At 53.6% G+C, this 16,545-nt stretch overlaps 3 protein-coding genes across 5 annotated transcripts in view; 2 read left to right on the forward strand and 1 right to left on the reverse strand.

The window, feature by feature from the left end:
* The first annotated feature begins 784 nt into the window (after nucleotides 1-784).
* On the forward strand, nucleotides 785-4,720 carry PLVAP (plasmalemma vesicle associated protein). Its single transcript, XM_072977839.2, has 6 exons — nucleotides 785-1,209; nucleotides 1,783-1,879; nucleotides 2,047-2,660; nucleotides 2,814-3,006; nucleotides 3,170-3,260; nucleotides 3,764-4,720. The coding sequence occupies exons 1-6, from the start codon at nucleotides 850-852 to the stop codon at nucleotides 3,768-3,770; spliced, it is 1,362 nt and encodes a 453-aa protein (XP_072833940.2). The 5' UTR covers nucleotides 785-849; the 3' UTR covers nucleotides 3,771-4,720.
* Nucleotides 4,721-5,687: 967 nt separating this feature from the next.
* GTPBP3 (GTP binding protein 3, mitochondrial) lies at nucleotides 5,688-15,457 on the reverse strand. Its single transcript, XM_020781065.3, has 9 exons — nucleotides 15,295-15,457; nucleotides 14,595-14,821; nucleotides 12,890-12,976; nucleotides 11,975-12,177; nucleotides 10,757-10,829; nucleotides 10,405-10,548; nucleotides 9,373-9,538; nucleotides 8,870-9,160; nucleotides 5,688-8,338 (listed from the first exon to the last, which is right to left on the reverse strand). Exons 1-9 carry the CDS (start codon nucleotides 15,363-15,365, stop codon nucleotides 8,107-8,109), a joined length of 1,494 nt encoding a protein of 497 aa, XP_020636724.3. The 5' UTR covers nucleotides 15,366-15,457; the 3' UTR covers nucleotides 5,688-8,106.
* Nucleotides 15,458-15,578: 121 nt separating this feature from the next.
* Nucleotides 15,579-16,545, forward strand: part of ANO8 (anoctamin 8) — a 34,853-nt gene continuing 33,886 nt past the window's right edge. For 2 of the 3 annotated variants that reach the window (XM_072977840.2, XM_078379010.1), the window contains exon 1: nucleotides 15,579-15,737. The gene's annotated coding sequence lies outside the window, so the exon portion shown is untranslated. The remainder of the gene's footprint in view (nucleotides 15,738-16,545) is intronic. The other variant, XM_072977841.2, reaches the window with a different exon arrangement.

Raw genomic sequence — 16,545 nt, forward strand, 5'->3', positions numbered from 1 at the left:
AGGCCTCCCCCAGGATGGCCAGAGATGGGACTGGTCTGGGGATTTTGGGCTCCCCCCCCCAATAAAGCCTACAAGGAATGGTTCACTTGAAATGGGGTGCGGAAGAATAGCGTTGTGGAGACCCTGGCTGGCCAGAAAGACAGACAAGGGGGTCTTCACCAGAATGGTATCCGGAGGGGGGGGGAATTAATAAAACTGAAGATGCCCTACTTTGGACACCCCAGGAGAAGGGAAATTGTCTGGAAAAGTCATAAGACACTGGGAAAGGGATCAGGAAGAGAGGAAGACCCCAATACGAGATGGAGGAACTCCCTCAAAGAAACCACGACTTTTGAGTTTACAAGAGCTGAGCAGAGTGGTTGAGGAGAGAAGATTTTGTATACTCATACTTGCAACTTTGTTATTTCACCCCCCCAATTCCACCCTAAGAGGGGCGAAAGCCCAGCTCTGTGCCTGCCACCGAGTTCACCCAGATCCGCCTCGGTTCGCCGAAAAGACGACTCAGGCCCTGCTGGGGCCGCTTGACGTCTTTCCGAGGGCCCTCAGAGCCAAGGCTGGCGAAGGGGAAGCCGGGGGGGGGGGGTCAGTGGCTGGCTAGAAACAGACAAAGCCTCCCATGATCCCCAACCACTGGGGAGGAGGGGGGGCGTGATGAGGGGTGGACCAGCGACTCTGTTGTGCTCCCTCTGGCCATGCAGGGCCTCTGGTGAAACCAGCAGGAAGGAAGGATCTGGGGTTGGGGGGTGGAGAGGAAATATTAATCAGGCACAATCTAAACACTGGGGAAGGTCGGTCCCCGCCCATCGGAGCAAAACCCGAGCCGGCCGGGGGGCCGAGGCAGTCGCCGCGATGGAGAAGAACCCGTACATGATGGCCAAGCTGGGCCTGACCGCCAAGGAGGAGCTGCCCGCCAGCCGGGGCTGCGGCTTCTACGCCAAATACTTCTTCCTCTTCCTCTCCCTCATCCAGTTCCTGATCATTCTGGGTCTGGTGCTCTTCATGGTCTACGGGAACCCCCACGGGGCCACCGAGAAGCACGTCCAGGGACTCAACCAGCTCCTCCAGAACTGCACCGGCCACGTCAAGGCCCAGGAGGCGGCCGGGGCCGGGCTCAAGCGCCAGCTCAACGCCAGCCAGGCCGAGACCCGCCTGGTCCGGGGTCAAGCCGGGCTCCTCAATGCCACTTTGCGGGCCTGCCAGTCCGAGAAGGTCAGCCTTGGGGGTCTCTCGGGGGGTGGGGATGCAGGAAAACATGTGTGTGTGTGTGTGTGTGTGTGTGTGTTTGTGTGTGTGTGTGTGTGAGAGAGAGATGTGTGTGTGTGAGAGAGAGAGAGGGAGAGAGAGACCAGGGGTGGCGTGGGAGGCTCTCTTTTCTTGAGGGGGTGTCTTCCTCCTCAGTTTCGCTCCCCAAACTCTTAACTTAACACTTTATTCCAAGAGCAAAGCAGGCCCAGGGCCCACCATCTGGAGATACCACCTTCAGTGTGCCAAGGTCATGTGGCTGGTCCACAATGCGTGACCCACACACACACACACTGTTTGAGTGCCAACAGCATGCGCCAGCCTTTCCTCTGGCCACCGACACCATCTGCCCTTCATCCCTCTCTAGAGGAGAACTGCTGGAGAGCTCAGGGTTTTAGATCTCTGCCTGTGGCGTCAGAGGGCTGGGAGTTCAAATCCCCCCCCAACGCTCCCTTGACAGGGGCTGGACTAGATGACCTTCAAGGTCCCTTTCCGGCTCGGTCGTTCTCCGGTTCTCACCGGCTCTATGTCCCTCTCCAGAACAAGATGTACGAGCTGCAGAAGGAGAACCTCCTGATCCGCCACATCGCTCAAGATTGCACCTTCAACCTGCATCTGTTGAATCTCTCCTGTCCTGGTAAGGATCCAGCACTCTCCCTCCCCCCTTGTTTCTGTGGCTCTTCCATCCCGTCTCGGGGTTCGGCTTTGGTGGGCCTCAGGTGTGGCCCTTGGCCTCCCTCCTGGAGGGCCTCACCTGGGTGCTCACCCCATTTCTCCCGGCTTTCCTCTCCCCCCTCTCCCCAGTTCAAGTGGCTGCCCTCCAGGAGCAGCTGAAGGCTCTCCAGGTGCGAATCAAGCTGGACCAGGATGACTTTGAGCAGAAGACCAAGGCCTTCCAGGAGAAGACCAAGCTGGCCGAGGAAGAGGAGAGGAAGTGCCGCCTCGAGAAGCTGCAGCTGCAGACGCACTCCGAGAAGCACCGGGAGCTGCAGTCGAAAGTGATGGCCACGTTGGACCCCGTCTACCAGCAGGTGGTCTCCACGGTGGATCAGGCCCAGCTGAGCCGGTGCTACTCCTCGGACAACATCCCCCTGCAGGACCGCTGCCTCGACCTCGCCAGGCGCCTCCGGAGCCAGCTTGACAACCTGGCTTGGCAGGTGAACCAGAAGGTGGAGGAGGAGGCCCAGCGGAGCGGGGTCCTGGCCAGCCAGAAGGAGACCTGCGCCCAGAACCTGCAGGAGCGGGACCGCCAGCTCAGCACCCAGCAGGACCGGGCCGAGCGCGAGAAGCTGCAGCTGCGGGAGGCCCACGAGGCCGAGGTCAAGAAGATGTCGGACGAGCAGCAGAAGCTGGCCCGGGAGAAGGAGGACTTGAAGCTGCAGCTGGAACAGAGCAAGCAAGCCTGCCTCCGGATGAAGGCAAGACCCTGGACGCATGGGGCTGCGGGCACGTGGGCGGGGGGGGGAATGGGCCCTCCACGTTCAGGATCAAACTAATAGGATGGCGCCCTCACCCCCCTGGCCCCCCAGAACTGGCTAAAGGGGGGGCCTCTTTGAATGGCTGTTTTGCAGGTGAACACGGCGCCTCCCGCCAACCCGTCCCTGAGGCTCCCCGGATCGGCTGCCAATCCCGCCGGCCACTTCCCAACCTTCCTCGGGAACATCGGAGGCACTGGGCTGAGCCCCAACCTCTTCAGCCAGCAGGGATCCTGGCGCCTGGGACAACCGAGCGTGGGCGCCCAGGGAAGCCCGAGCATCCTCACGGGTGAGTGGTCTCTTGCCAGGGAAATGGAGCGCAGCCCCATCCTCTTTTCCAGGCTACAAGCTCTGCAAAATGCAAAATCCTGGCACTGAGCTGCGGGTTGGACTGGATGACCCCACGGGCCCCTTCCAATTCCGTGACTCTCGGATTCTTCTTTCCCTCTTAGACCGAACCCGATTCCACGAGCCCAAGAAGGACACCCCGCAGAGCGCAAAGCTGCCGATCCAGCCCCCTTTGAGCCCAGGGGGGCCGCCCAGGTATGGGAGCAAAGGGGGGAGGGAGGCGTTCAAAGATCGGGGAAGGGCAAATTTCGCCCGTTCTCCTAAAGTCACTAATCGTGACTTCCCCTTATGAGCTATCTAGAATAATTTCTTTTAAAAAGGAACTCAAAAGTCAAGAAGGAAAGGGGGCCTGGCCACAGCTGTTGGCCGCGGTGACAAAACAGAGCCTCCCTGTTCAGGAGTAGTCTTCCTTGCAGAAAGGAACTGACACTTCCACTTTTGGTAGGAAGCAGGGAGCTGGAGAAAGGGGCGTTAAATCTGGAATTTCAGCCTATTTACCTGCACATAAACCCCAATGGGAACTAGGCAAAATGTGCTCTGAGTGGACACACCTAGGATCGGGTGCAAATTTTATGCAGAGGGAAGAAGGGAGAGCTTGGATTCTCTCCCACCTCTCTAAAAAAAGGAGGAGATTTAACTTGGCAAATCTGCTTTCTTGAGACCTTTTCTTTTCCTGTGTTTTCCTTTTTCCACCCTAGCGGTTAAAGGACGGAGAAGAAAACCCCTCGGACACCCAGGCCCAACGGCTGGAAGCAGGGCCGGTTTGCTTGTCTGCAGAGGCTTGGCGGAGTCCAGATATCAAACAGATCAGGGGGGAGAAAGCCAGGAGGGCGGCCCCTGATGCCCAGCGGCCTTTTCTTGCACCCGTGCCCTCTTCCTTCAAAATCAGCCCCTCTTCTTTTCTGCCTCTTGCTCCCCCGGATGACTGGCCTGGTGCTCTCTCTCTCTTTCTCTGGATTCCCTACCCTACAGGATTGTTGTTATTGCGATTAAAAAGAATTTTCCAAATTTGCCACCTGTCTGGGACTCCTGATGCACTCATGGGTTGGGATCCGTGCCCACGTCCCATGCGTGGCCCTGGCCCACTTAAAAAACAACACACAGAAACCCTTTACCCTTAAACAAAAAGTGTAAAAGAAATTACAGATGGGAAAACCGGGTTCCCGTATTTTTGGAACAAACCGGTGTGTCTGTTTGTGTATAAAGTTTTTGAGTGATGCGTATGTTTATGCGATTATATAGAAATAGATACCTATAGGCCTTGATCAGCGAAAGGAGGGGAAGGAGTTTCTCTGGGTGGGTTTCTTGCCTGTCAAAACTGAGCCTCCATGTTGCAGCACAGTCTACACCCGAAGAACAAAAGTATCTTTTTCCATCCATAGCAGAATCTCCTTTTTTTTGCATGTGGCCCCATGAGAGTTAAGACAATTCCCTGTGTGTGTATGTTTTCTGCCTTCCTGGGAGACCTCTGGAAGCTTCTGCCAGGGGAGAACCATCCTTGACAGGAGAGACTAATGGTCACACTCCAGAGATGACCATTTCTGCATTTCTCGGAGGCACCCGTCGGCCGCTAACAGAAGCATGGCTGCAGGGATCAAGACTCAAAAGTGTTTCCTGGGGAAGAAGAGAACTAATAAATGCTGCCTGCAAATCCATCAGGTGTAAGCTCTTGATTTTGGGAGGGCTGGGTTTTAGCCTGCTTTTAAAAGATCTCACTGTCAGCTGAGCTGCTTGTGATAATTGGGGGGGGGGGGGGAAACAACCCAACCAGCCACAGAGAACTATTGCACAGAACATGACCTGCATGGAGTTGGGCTTTTAATCTTCTAGGAAAACCTGAGGCATGCTCCCGATTTCACCACGGAAAGAAACATCGGACAGGTCCACGCCCCAAGGGGCTAGACCTCAGTGAGGATGGATGTTTTCCCCTAGCCACGTAGGAGGTGGGCCAAGTTGACTCAGATCCACAGGGAAGGGAAGGAAAAGATAAATATCCTCTCCTGATGTGGCACATTTCCTGTAAGGACCAAGAGCTCCACAGAACTGTCATTAAATCAGCAAAAATGTGACATATGGCACGCACACACACACGCAAAAAAACAACACACCTAACCTAAATGCCACCGTTTTTTAAAAAGTGTGGCAGCGGTCAATGAACGGAGCTAACTGGGCTTTCTGGGCGTGATAGTCAGAAGACCATCTGGGGACCTGAGATCGGGAAGCATCGATTTGCCTGATGGCAGCACCGGGTTCAATTCCTGCCGGGAGCATCTCCAGGAAGGCCTGGAAACCCGTCCGCTTGGAGAAGTCCTGAGAGCTGTACCCATCAGCCAGATTTGGAAAAACCGGGCAGGACAGACTGAGGGCCTCATCCAGCACAAAACAGCTTCCAATATGAGGAAGGGCACAGAACAGGAATGCATGTAGAATATAGTGCCATCAAATTGCACCATTGCAGAACTCGGGGGGGGGGGGGGGCAGAATCCTTGCCTGTCCTGGGTAAGGTCAGTCGGGAGTCCCCTCATTGAGAGAAACATGTGGGGCACAGAAGCAGTCCTTTGGGAGGTTAAAAATCGGGAGTCAAACGTTCATTTGCAGGTTAAATAGCAGGTTAAATAACCATTCCACTAAATCAAATATTTACTTAAATCAAGTACATAAAGACTTGATGGGTTGGTTTAATTTAAATACATGATTAAATTAAATGAATGAACCTTGTCTAACAAACTAAATACATGTGGGATTAAACAACCAGGAAAATTAACTTTTTTTAAAAAAGTAGCCATAACGAATGTTGGAAACGATCCGTGGTGGTTTAAAACAAAAGAGAATTACTTAATTGGGTTTTTTTTTCTTTGTAAACAGAAAAAAAGGAACCAGCAACCTCAACCAGACCAGATATTTCTCCTGGAGATTAGCCAGAAGGGGAGAAAGTCCCTTCTCTTCCTCTCCTAATCAAATTCTCATTAGAAGAAACTTCGTCACGTTTCTGGGAACACCCGGGGCGGGTTAGTGGCTGGGCAGGAAAGGGCCTCTATTGACCTTCATTGTTCTCCCCGGGAAGAAGGTCCTCCTGTTGACATCAGATAACAGATGCTGCCCCAGGACCCAGTGCGACCTCCCTGCGAGGCGGGTCATCCCTCTCTGGACCGAGTATAAACATTTGGGAACCACGACTGTGAGACACATGTTGTGGGTGAGCAGAGCGTGGGAGCCCGTGGGGTACAGCAGGTGGAGCGTTAAACTAGGACTCAGCGGGTCTGGGTTCGAATTCCCCCTGTTCAGCCACAGAAACTCACTGGCCAAAGTAGAACCTCTCCTTCAATATCTCACCTCCCAGGCACAGAAAATGCCGCTCCAGTCACGAGAAAACAGAGGACGAAACCACAGCGGGAACGAGGTTAGGAGCTCCTTAAATATCTCACAATCCGATGCTTTGTTAATGTATTTCCATCCTATAGGTTGAACATGGCCCATCTGCAGTCGCCAGAATGCTGAAGTTGAACTCGGAATCATCTCCAGCCTTGTTTTGAAGCGTTCACGCCATCACTTTATAGAATAGGACCAAGCCACCCCACGGATGCTGAAACGTGGATGATACTGAACAGTATTTGAAGAGTGAATGCTCTACCTAGCATAGCATCTGGCTCCCTCTGGAAGCCAGTTCTAGTTAACATCGTTAGAAATACATTAGGACCCCCATATCCCTGGAATCAGTATCTGCTGATTCATAACCACCCCTAACCTGCATAAACACCGGGTCAGACTAGACGACCTTTAGGGGTGCCCCTTAGAACTCCCGAATCGCACTCCTGTATTGGTCTGCACTCCTTGGTGGTCCTTGTTCCTCACCGTCTGGTTTTCTGCTTAATTTTCACATTTCCTTTGTCGAAAACAATCCACGTTAAACAAACGTATGTTTTTTGGCAACCGGAGGGAAAGGGTCCAGATTTTTCCTTTTTTTTTTCCCCCTCCGGGCATCCATAACAATGCCATTGGCAGCCCCACCTTGGCTGTGTTTATTGTTCCAGGAGGTCTTAAAAAAAAAAAAAAACAAGCCAGGATGCCTTTAATAACACCACAGCACCGTCTTGCAAAGGTGGAGAGGAACATGTCCTTCTCAGCCACTAAAAATAATATTTTTTCAGGGTCTCTTTCCTCCACCAGAGCCTGGACAGAGCAGGAAGCGGCCGCCTCTCCCAGAGCCAAGTCATTGCTTAGCTCTCCGCGGGGGTAGAAAATGGGCGCAGGACCCCTCGATTGGGATGGATCAGGAGGGGGAGAGAACGGAAGGCGAGGTGAGGCTTCCTGTCCTCCATGAGGACCGGCACAGTGATCAAGCGTCTGAGCCGAGAGGTCTGGCCCCTGCAGCCCGGATCTCGGCTCTGCCCTCCTGGCCTGTTTTCTGCCATCCTTGAGGACACCAAAGGCGACCAAAGTCTAACTGGGGGGGTGGGGTTTAAAGGGGTTGAGTTCCTTCTCTCTGCACTGCGGTGGCTGCTTTAAAGGGGGTCGGAAACCCCCTGCCTTACTCGAGAGTAAGGCCAGCCTTAAATACCTGCAACGCCACTCAAGGCACCCAGGACACCTGGGTCCCTCTCTATGTGTGAGGGTTTGAATGGGGGGGGGGAGAGACACCTACGTCTGGCATGCCTAGAGAAGGGGTGCTGCCCCCCCACGGGAGGAAACAGGGCTGCAGGGGGAGAACCCTGGCCAGACGCTTCCTGAACTGGATTTCCAGCTGCAGGAGCTGCCCGCGGGGGGGGGGGGGGGACAGGAAACCAGCGTCTCCGTCTCTCTCTCTCTCCCCCCCCACCCCGTACTCTTGAGCGAGGAAAACCTCGGGACAGAACCGCAGGGCAGGAAAAGACCGGGCCGGGGGAGCAAAGGGGGGGTGCGTGAGTGTGAGGACACCCGTCCTCTCCCGGGGCAAGAAGGAAAACACACTCACACGCTTTCGAGGCCCTGAAGGTGGCTTCGGAGGTCTGCCATCTCTCCTGGGGTCTCACCCCCCCAGTCCCTAGTCCCCCACGGCCTCCTGTCACTTGCCGATGCAAAAGTCTCGGAAGATGAGCGCCAGCAGCTCCTCGGCCCCCACCTGCCCCGTCAGCTGCCCCAAAGACCGTCGGGCGCGGCGCAGCTCCTCGGCCGCCAGGGCCAGATCCTTTTCCAGGTAGTGTCCGAATCGGCCCAGGGCTTCCAAGCAGTTCATCAAGCTGAGGTGGTGACGGGCCCGTGTGGGGCTGGGGGACCCCACGAGGGGGTCGCCGCACCTGCAGGGCGAGAGAAAAAAGAGATCCGCTGGGGGTGAGCCTCAATGTACTCTAGACACCATGCGCTATGGCTTTCTAATTCTCTATAATCTGCAGTAGGACTCCCCTTATCCGCAGGATCTGTATCCACTGATACGCTTATCTGAAAATGTTAAAAAGAAGTATATATATTTCTGATGATGAAATTACCAGAATTACTGGCCACGAGAGTCCAGGTTATGTACATTGGTTTCCTATTATGGTAGCGTTTGCTATCCTCCATGTTTTCCAGCATCTGCGGAAGGGAGGGTCGGAACCCACCTCCCGCGAATATAGGGGTTCCTCCTGCGGAATTATTTTTCTGAGAGCTGCCAGGTTTTGCACCTCCGGCGATGGCAGATGCTGCTCAGAAAAACAGTTTGAACACACTTGCACGCAAATGAAGTCAGGGAGTAAATTAGTGAGTCCGGGGGTGGTGGTGGTGGTTCCCCCCCCCCAAATGCTTCTTCCTGCCCGCCCGCCCTTCCCTGCTTCTTTTCCTCCCATTCTCACATGTGGGCCAGCTGCTCTCCCAACGCCTGCAGGAAGGCCCCGATGCCTTCTCCGGTCTTGCAGGAGAGCAAGCAGGCCGGGGAGAGCTCTTGCCGGGAGCAGCTTGCAAGGAGGTCCCGCCGTTCCTGCTCTCCGAGAAGGTCAGACTTGTTGAGAACCAGAAGGTAGGGCGGGGTCCCCTTCGGCTCCTCGGGTGGCAGGACGTCCAGCAAGGCAGGGGACAGCCGGTCGTGGCTCCGGGCCATCTCGGCCGCGTCCAGGATGGCCAGAACGAGGTCCGCCGTGCTCACCCTACAAAGAGAACAGAAAAGAAAACAGCACCTCGGAGGACCTCTCCCTGGCTTGGATCACCGGTCACTGTGAACAGAGCTTCCACCTTCAGGGGCAGTCTATCTCTGAAAAGACCTGTTTCTTCTCAGAGGGGGTTGGCTGAGCACCGGGGGCTGTGGGGTGGGTGGTCTTTTGTCAGATCCAAACAACCCCCTTTTTTTTCCTCCCCTCACCTCTGGCGAGCCCGGCTCACTCCCTCGATCTCCACCACGTCGCGGGTGTCTCGCAGCCCGGCCGTGTCGCTCAGCACCACCGGGAAGCCCTCGATATTCAAGGCCGTCTCCACCACGTCCCGCGTGGTCCCTGCCATGGGGGAAACGATGGCCACCGGTTTCTGGCCTGGTAAAGATGAGAGCCAGGATGGCAGGGGAAGAGAGAATTAAGGCACGATTTTAGGGAATCTCCCCGGCCAGTTTGAAGGGTTTTAAAGCGAATTTCAGGTGAGCAGAGAATGACCCGATCGATTTCTATTTATTCTGTTTATCAGCCACCCCATAACAAGCTATCGGAGAGAAATACAGAAGGAAAGAAGCTTGTTTGTCAAATGAAAAATCGCAATGCGAGTGAACTTTAGGAGGATGTAAGAGATATAAAAGGCTTTTGAAAAGGCCCTTTGAGAAAAGGATGGGCCGCTGGCCTTCAGAGGCCACGTACTGGGTTAATGCAGCGCCAACTGGGAATTCAGCTCCTCTATCCTCCCCTGGTGGCCTTCGGGGGTGAAGACAGGCAGAGAAGAGCGCTTCCCGTCTCTGCATCCTGTCTTTACACCGGGTGCTAAACGCGTCCTCTTTATATCCGAATTCAGCTCAGCTCAAACACACCCGCTCTGAACAATCTCATTAAAGCAAACCCTATAGCTGGAGAAAATGGCGAAAGCTTTGGGCTTTGCAAAAGGGTGAGTGTTTCGGGAAGCAAAATTAGTAACTTTCCATTGTGAGGAACATTAGTAACTTCTTAACCCCGTTTGGGGACCTAGGGGGTTTATTTTGTTTTTATTATTTTGTTTCCAAATCATTGGTCCCATCAAACCTTCTTTCTCCCCAAATCTGATTCCAGACCACGAAACCCACAGAGCCTACAAAAGGGTGGCGCCATGGGGAAGAGGATGCGGCCATCCGGGGGGGGGGGGTGTGTATGCCTCGGTGGGCCAGATCCGGCCGGGACCAAACCCTTTCTCTAACCAGCCGCCACAGCTCCCAACTCACACAGCTGGTTCAGCAGGCTGCTCTTCCCAGCGTTGGGGGGCCCCGCAATCACAACGTGGACCCCGTCCCGCAACCGCTCCCCACGGCGTCCATCTTTCAGGTGTTCCCGCAACTGCTTCTCGAGCGACGCAACCACCTCTTCCACTGTGCAGGGAGTAAAAATATAATTGTAAATGGGATAAATTCCATTGCACAGCTGTCCTGGAAGGAACAGAAAACACCCCGAAAAGCGGTGGCTTCTGGGTTTTGCAGTTGAGACAAAGTAGGGATCTGGAAAGGCTTAAGGAAAATGTCAGGGTGTGTGTGGGTGGGTGGAGAGAGAGAAAAAAGTGGCCGGCAAGGGTGGGCTCACCTTGATCCAGGACCCCCTCCTCAATGTTGTCGTCCTCGCTGAAATCAATATAAGCTTCCACGTGAGCCAGTGCCTGCGGGGAAAAACAGCCCAATAATCCCCCATCCACCAAACCAGGATGACCGAACCACTTATTTCCATCGGACAGTCAGGGGGAAAAAAGCCATTTTTTGGCCATTTGGAGACGTCCCGCCAAGGGGCAAAGGTGAGCAGCGAGCACTGCTCATCTTTCCAAGCGGGGAAAAGTAGGTGGAAAAAGTTCAGACCGGCAACCACAGAGAACGTGTCATGGATTCACGGCGGCTGCATTTCGGTCTGTGGGATACGCCGAATTTGCTTTTAGATCTGTAGGGATGTTTTACTGTTTGATCACATTGCCAAACGCCCAGAGTGGACTCTGGCTACATGGGCAGTAGATAAATTAATTAAATACATAAAGAGGACTCAATACACGCCCAGGTATTCTTCTGCCAGCTTGATCTATAAGGCAGCTGCTTTGTGCAATGCTCGGAGGGAACCTTTTCACACACCCCGAAAAGCCGGCATGTTATCCAGGTGGGATTCTAACCCCACTGGCGTGGGGAAGCCTGAGGCTGCCGGGTCAAAGACGGGTGATAAGGACCCCCTCCTGGCCCCACGGGTGTCCAGTTTCCCTGAGATCAGCCACAACGCACCCAGAAGCCAGAAAGAAATGGATTTTCCCAGGAACTAAAAATTAGCAGACACCCAAAGCAGGAGAGAACTGTTGCCTCCCATCTTGGCTCTGTCGCCATCTGGGCTGGTAACCCCTAATGGTCTTAATCCCCTGAATCTCACCCTAATACCCCTTTAAAGGTACCTAGGTGGGTTGTTCCCAGTGACATCTTGTGGCCGGGAGTTCCACTGGGCAACAAGACACGCCAGGACCCACGCACGGCCTCTGAAGGTCTGTTTTCTCTGCCTGGCCATCCTCTGCAGAACTGATTCCTCTGGCTAGCTATGAATGATCGGAGCCCCCCCCTCTCTGTGTGAGCCTGGCCTACCTCACAGGACTGTGGTTCTCTGCGGGAACGAGAAGAGCCACGGACCGCACCTGTTGCTCCTGGGTGAACAGGGGACATTTCTACGCAGAAGGAAGAGGGGCCCGAGTTCCCAGTTTCGTGGCCTGTCCCACACCCATGTGAGTCTGCCCGCCCATCCCTCCCTCCCTCCCTTCTCAAACCCACAACCACCCCTTGCCTTGGTGAGGGAGTCGCTCCACCGCCGATAGAGCTCCCCCAGCTCCCCCGCCATCTGTCGCAGGGCCTGACGCCGCTGGCCTTCCGTCTCGGCGTGGATCAGGTCCCCGAGCCCCTCCGCTGCCGTCAGGTCAAGCTTTCCATTCTGGAAGGCTCGCTTGGTGAACTCCCCGGGCTCGGCCAGGCGGAGCTGCGGGAGGCGACCTGGAGAGGAGGAGAAGACGCTGACCTTCAGGAGGAGACCCTCCCTCTGCCCCATCACGAAGCCCACCCCATGGTCTAGACAGAAGGACCCTCTCCTTGGTTCCCCATCACGCTGGCGAGCCAGAAGGGAGAACCCTGTTTTTATAAAGTTTGGCCAAGTCACCAGGGAGCCCACGTGGCGAAGGAGATGAAAGCCGACACCAAAGGAGGCAACCTGGATTCTATCAGGTCTGGAAACCATGGTGTGCAAACAACAGCTGATGCGGTGCCCAGCAGGGTCTCCTTCTGGTCAGCCTTAGTTTCTTGTGGCAGGGAGTTCCACAGGCCAGGACCAGCCGCCACCCAGAAAGCCTTCTCTCTCAGAGTGTCAAAACAATCTTTTTTAAAAAAAAAATCCCTCCCTTGGAGAATTGAAAGCCTGGCCTGGCCTCATATACAGGAGGATCTCCCACTGTCCACAGGATCGGTATCCGCTGATTCACTTATCCAATTAAAAATATCTCTTCATATGTATTTCTAGAGTACGTATACCTGAAACCATGCCATGCCTTGCATCTGGTATATCTCTATTTTCCAGCATCCACAGGGTGGTTATGCTCCTATGTGGATGCTGGAGGTGGGGATGGCTTGTTTCATCAGAGGTTCAGACTTGATGACCCTTTGGGGGGCTCCTCATCATCCTGTACAGCTAGGGAGTGGAAGCCAGACTCACCCAAAGCCTCCAGGACACCGCCCAGCACAGCCAGCCCACCGTGAACATGGAACTCCGCACAGTCTTCTCCTGTGAAACTATTTGGACCTGCAGGTAAACGAGAGAGGTGTACATCTTTCGAACTCGTTCCCCTGTCACCGGATTCAGCCCAATGAGGCACAGCTGGGCTAGAGCAGGGGGGCTTTTTTTTTTTAAAAAAAGAGAGGCCTGAGGTGATGCTGGATTTAAAAAGGGTGACTGAAACACAGAACAAAATCAAAGCTTTAAAATAAAGTTATATATTTAAAAACACTGCTTGCAACCATAGAAAACTATTCCAAAGCATGTCAAAAAAATCTAGAAAATTCTCCTCCCTTGGAGAGCTCAGAGTCTGGCCTGGCTTGCATTTAATCCTTGAGAGAACCTGGCCTCAAGCAACCCTGGTTTTTATTTTACTATACTCTGCATTTTTAAAGGATTTTAAAACCACCAGGAATAATATTATGCAACTGTATAATTTATTATATTATGGATAACCACCTTGGCCCGAGGGGCTTCAGAAAAATCAATGTATAATATGCTGAAATATTTACAATAAATACAAACAAAGCTTCCGCTCCCACCCCCTTCCCTTTTAAGATATTTCAGAATGATGGCTTCCAGTTTTGCTATGGTCCAACCACACTTTTAATTTATTTATTTATTTATTTGATTTTTATCCCACCCTTCTAGACAGGAGTCTACTCAGGGCGGTTCACAACATATTGAGCACAAAAACAGGTTTTAAAACAATTAAAAACAATTAAAAATCTACAAGAATAATAGAATCAAGATGGGAAAGTGAACGGCAAAAATCAAGAAAAAGTAAAACTCAAGTATTGGCAGGAGGGAAGGCCTGTCCAAAGAGGCAAGTTTTTAATTGCCTCTTAAAAACATCCAGCGAGGGTTCCAGGTACAGTGGTGCCTCGCATAGCGAGGTTAATCCGTTCCGGATTAACTCTCACTATGTGAAAACATCGCTGAATGGGAGGGGGAAGCCCATTCCAAATCGGCCGAAAACTCACCGTTCAGCGATGTTGTCCATAGCCGGCAGCCATTTTCACGCCCTCGGTAAGCGAGGGCAGGGCGCGAAAACGCTGCGCCCCGCCATTTTGGGGCTTCCGGCGGCCATTTTGAACCCGCTGAACAGCTGATCGCCGGGCTTCGTTTTGCGAAGATCGGTAAGCGAAACGCTTACCGATCTTCGCAAAGCGATTTTTGCTGACAGGGCCATCGGTATGCGATCGCATTTGCAACAGCTAAAACCCCATCGCTATGCGGATTCGTCGTTCTACGGTGCACTCGTTAAGCGAGGCACCACTGTACATCTCTGGCGGCAAGCTATTCCAAAGCTGAGGGGCCACTGCCGAGAAGGCCCGGTTTCTTGTTTTTTCTTTCCGGGCCTCTCTCGGCGTCAGACCCCTTAGCTGCCTTTCCAGACTATGACGAATGAGACTTGAGTAGATCTAGGTGGGAGAAGGCTTCTGCCAGGTATCGAGGCCCTAAACCGTTTAGGGCTTTGTATGTCATCGTTAACACTTTGAAGTCAATCCACTCAACTCCATTGATCTGAACCCCATTCGGTTCAATGGGATGGGCTCAGGAGCCAGGCCGTGTCCTAAAGATTGTTTGGAAGTTTTCAATTTTTACAAACAAGCGGCGCAAGGCGATGACAAGACTTCCCAACCTGGGAACCACATGACGAGGCCGCAATCCAGGGTTTCGGCAGACCCAGGGTCCCGTATCCTCCGCAGGGTGGCAGTTCTCGGAGGAGGGGGTTCCTTGGCCCCCGTGAGGCTCAGCAAGGCTGAGCGACTCGCTGGGCCGCTGGTTCGAATCACGGCGACCCCGCATTTCCCGTGGCCTGAAGACAGGGCAAAAACAGTCTCCCTTGTGGCATCCACACCATACAACCTGCGTCAAAAGAAAAGCAAAGATTTTTTTACTGCTTTGGGGCAGCCGAATAAGAGGCCAGAACAATGGGGTGCATTTTGGAATTGAAATCTTTTACAGATTTCCCTTTTATTTAAAAAAATCGCTCAAGCTGTTAAGGTGATGAAGCTGCTTGGAAACAACTAATTACCATATGCTGAATGGATTTTATTCCTTAAAGTATTTTAAATTTATTCTTTCTTTGCTACTTTGTAGCCGCTGGAATTTACTGCATCTGCTTTATTTGTAAACTGTCTGGAGATTTAATTACTGTATATAATGGGATAAATCGAACAAACAATAATAGGTAAGGAAGAGTAAATGTCACCTCCTTCACAGGCACTGGAAAAGCTCCTCTCCTAAGAAATCCCTGACTGGGGATGATGGGCGTTGTAGTCCGCTCTCCGCCCCCCACCCCATTTCTGACCCTTCCCCCTTCCCCTAAAGCCACCCACCTGCAAATCCGCCTGGAGGAAGTGCGGGCTTGCCTTGCAACCCGCAGCCCGCCCTGCAAGGTCGGCCACATGGCCGCCCCAGGCAGCCGGGGAAAGGGGGCGGCTCAGCAAGACCCCCTTACTGCGTGCGCCGGGCTTCCCTCGGCCAGGACCGCATGGCGCATGCGCCGGCTTCAAAGGCAGGGCAGCGCGGCTCCGTGCACAAGCGGATTGGCCCAGGGAGGGAAGGGGGCGCGGCCTGCGAGGGAGGGAGGGGAGGGAGGGGGCGTGGCCGCCTGCGGCTGATAAGGTGAGAGCGAGGGAGCGCGTGGCGCGTGCAGGCGGACGTTCCTCCCTCGTTCCTTTAGGCGGAACGTACAGTAATTCATTCTTTTTTTAAAAAAAAATGCCACGTGGCTGGCGGCGGCGGCGTTGTCCTCTTTTCCACCCATCTCGTGCTCTAGGTGAGGCTTCGCTCCTGGGCTTTTTGGGGGGGCTGGTGGGGGAGAAAGTAGGGGTTAAAAATTAGGAAGGAAGGAGGGGGAGAAAGGAATTCAAGGACTTCCTTGCAAATCGTGGCTTAAGGGGAAACGTTTCCTTCATCCCGTCCTGGAATGGCACCAGTTTCCTTGCAAAGACTCCCCCATAAAAGCCATAACGTGTATTTTGCACCTGTAAACCCTTGAGTATGGCTCCGCCGGCCGTCTGTGCATGCCCAGAGGCAGCCGCTCCTAGCGCGGCAACGCCCAGCCCTTCCCCAGTTCCGAGGGTGGGAGCATTTGACTTTGCTCTCCTTACCCCTCTGTGTGCAAAACAAGGCGTAGCAATCATGGTCCCCCGAAAAAAACCTTATTTTTTGAGCCCCGGGATGACGTCACGGGGGGCAGGTGGGGGCGGCGGGGTTGGTTTGCTTACTTTGGGGGGAGATTTTTCTCTGCAGCTTGGCAGAGCTAAACAGGAAGCTTCCGGACCTGTTTTTTTTATTATTGATTTTTTTTTCAAAAAAATAATTGTTTTATAGTGTTGGCTTTTAAAAATCCTATTATGGTCTGGCTCCCTGCCCAGCCGGCGGAAGCTAGCCAGCAAAGAACTTAACCTGGAGCCACTTCCTACCTTTAAGCCCTCACTAAAAAAAATCACCCCTAAAATATGCTGCCCTCCCGCACAGCTGGGTTGGCCTGTGAACCATAAGATTTACCCCTGTGCCTCTTTCTCTCTCTGTCTTCTCCCCTTCCCAGGGCACGGGGGGGGGGGGCAGGAGGCCTGGGTTCC

This window comes from Pogona vitticeps, chromosome 7, assembly GCF_051106095.1.
Source record: "Pogona vitticeps strain Pit_001003342236 chromosome 7, PviZW2.1, whole genome shotgun sequence".
NCBI lineage: Eukaryota > Metazoa > Chordata > Lepidosauria > Squamata > Agamidae > Pogona > Pogona vitticeps.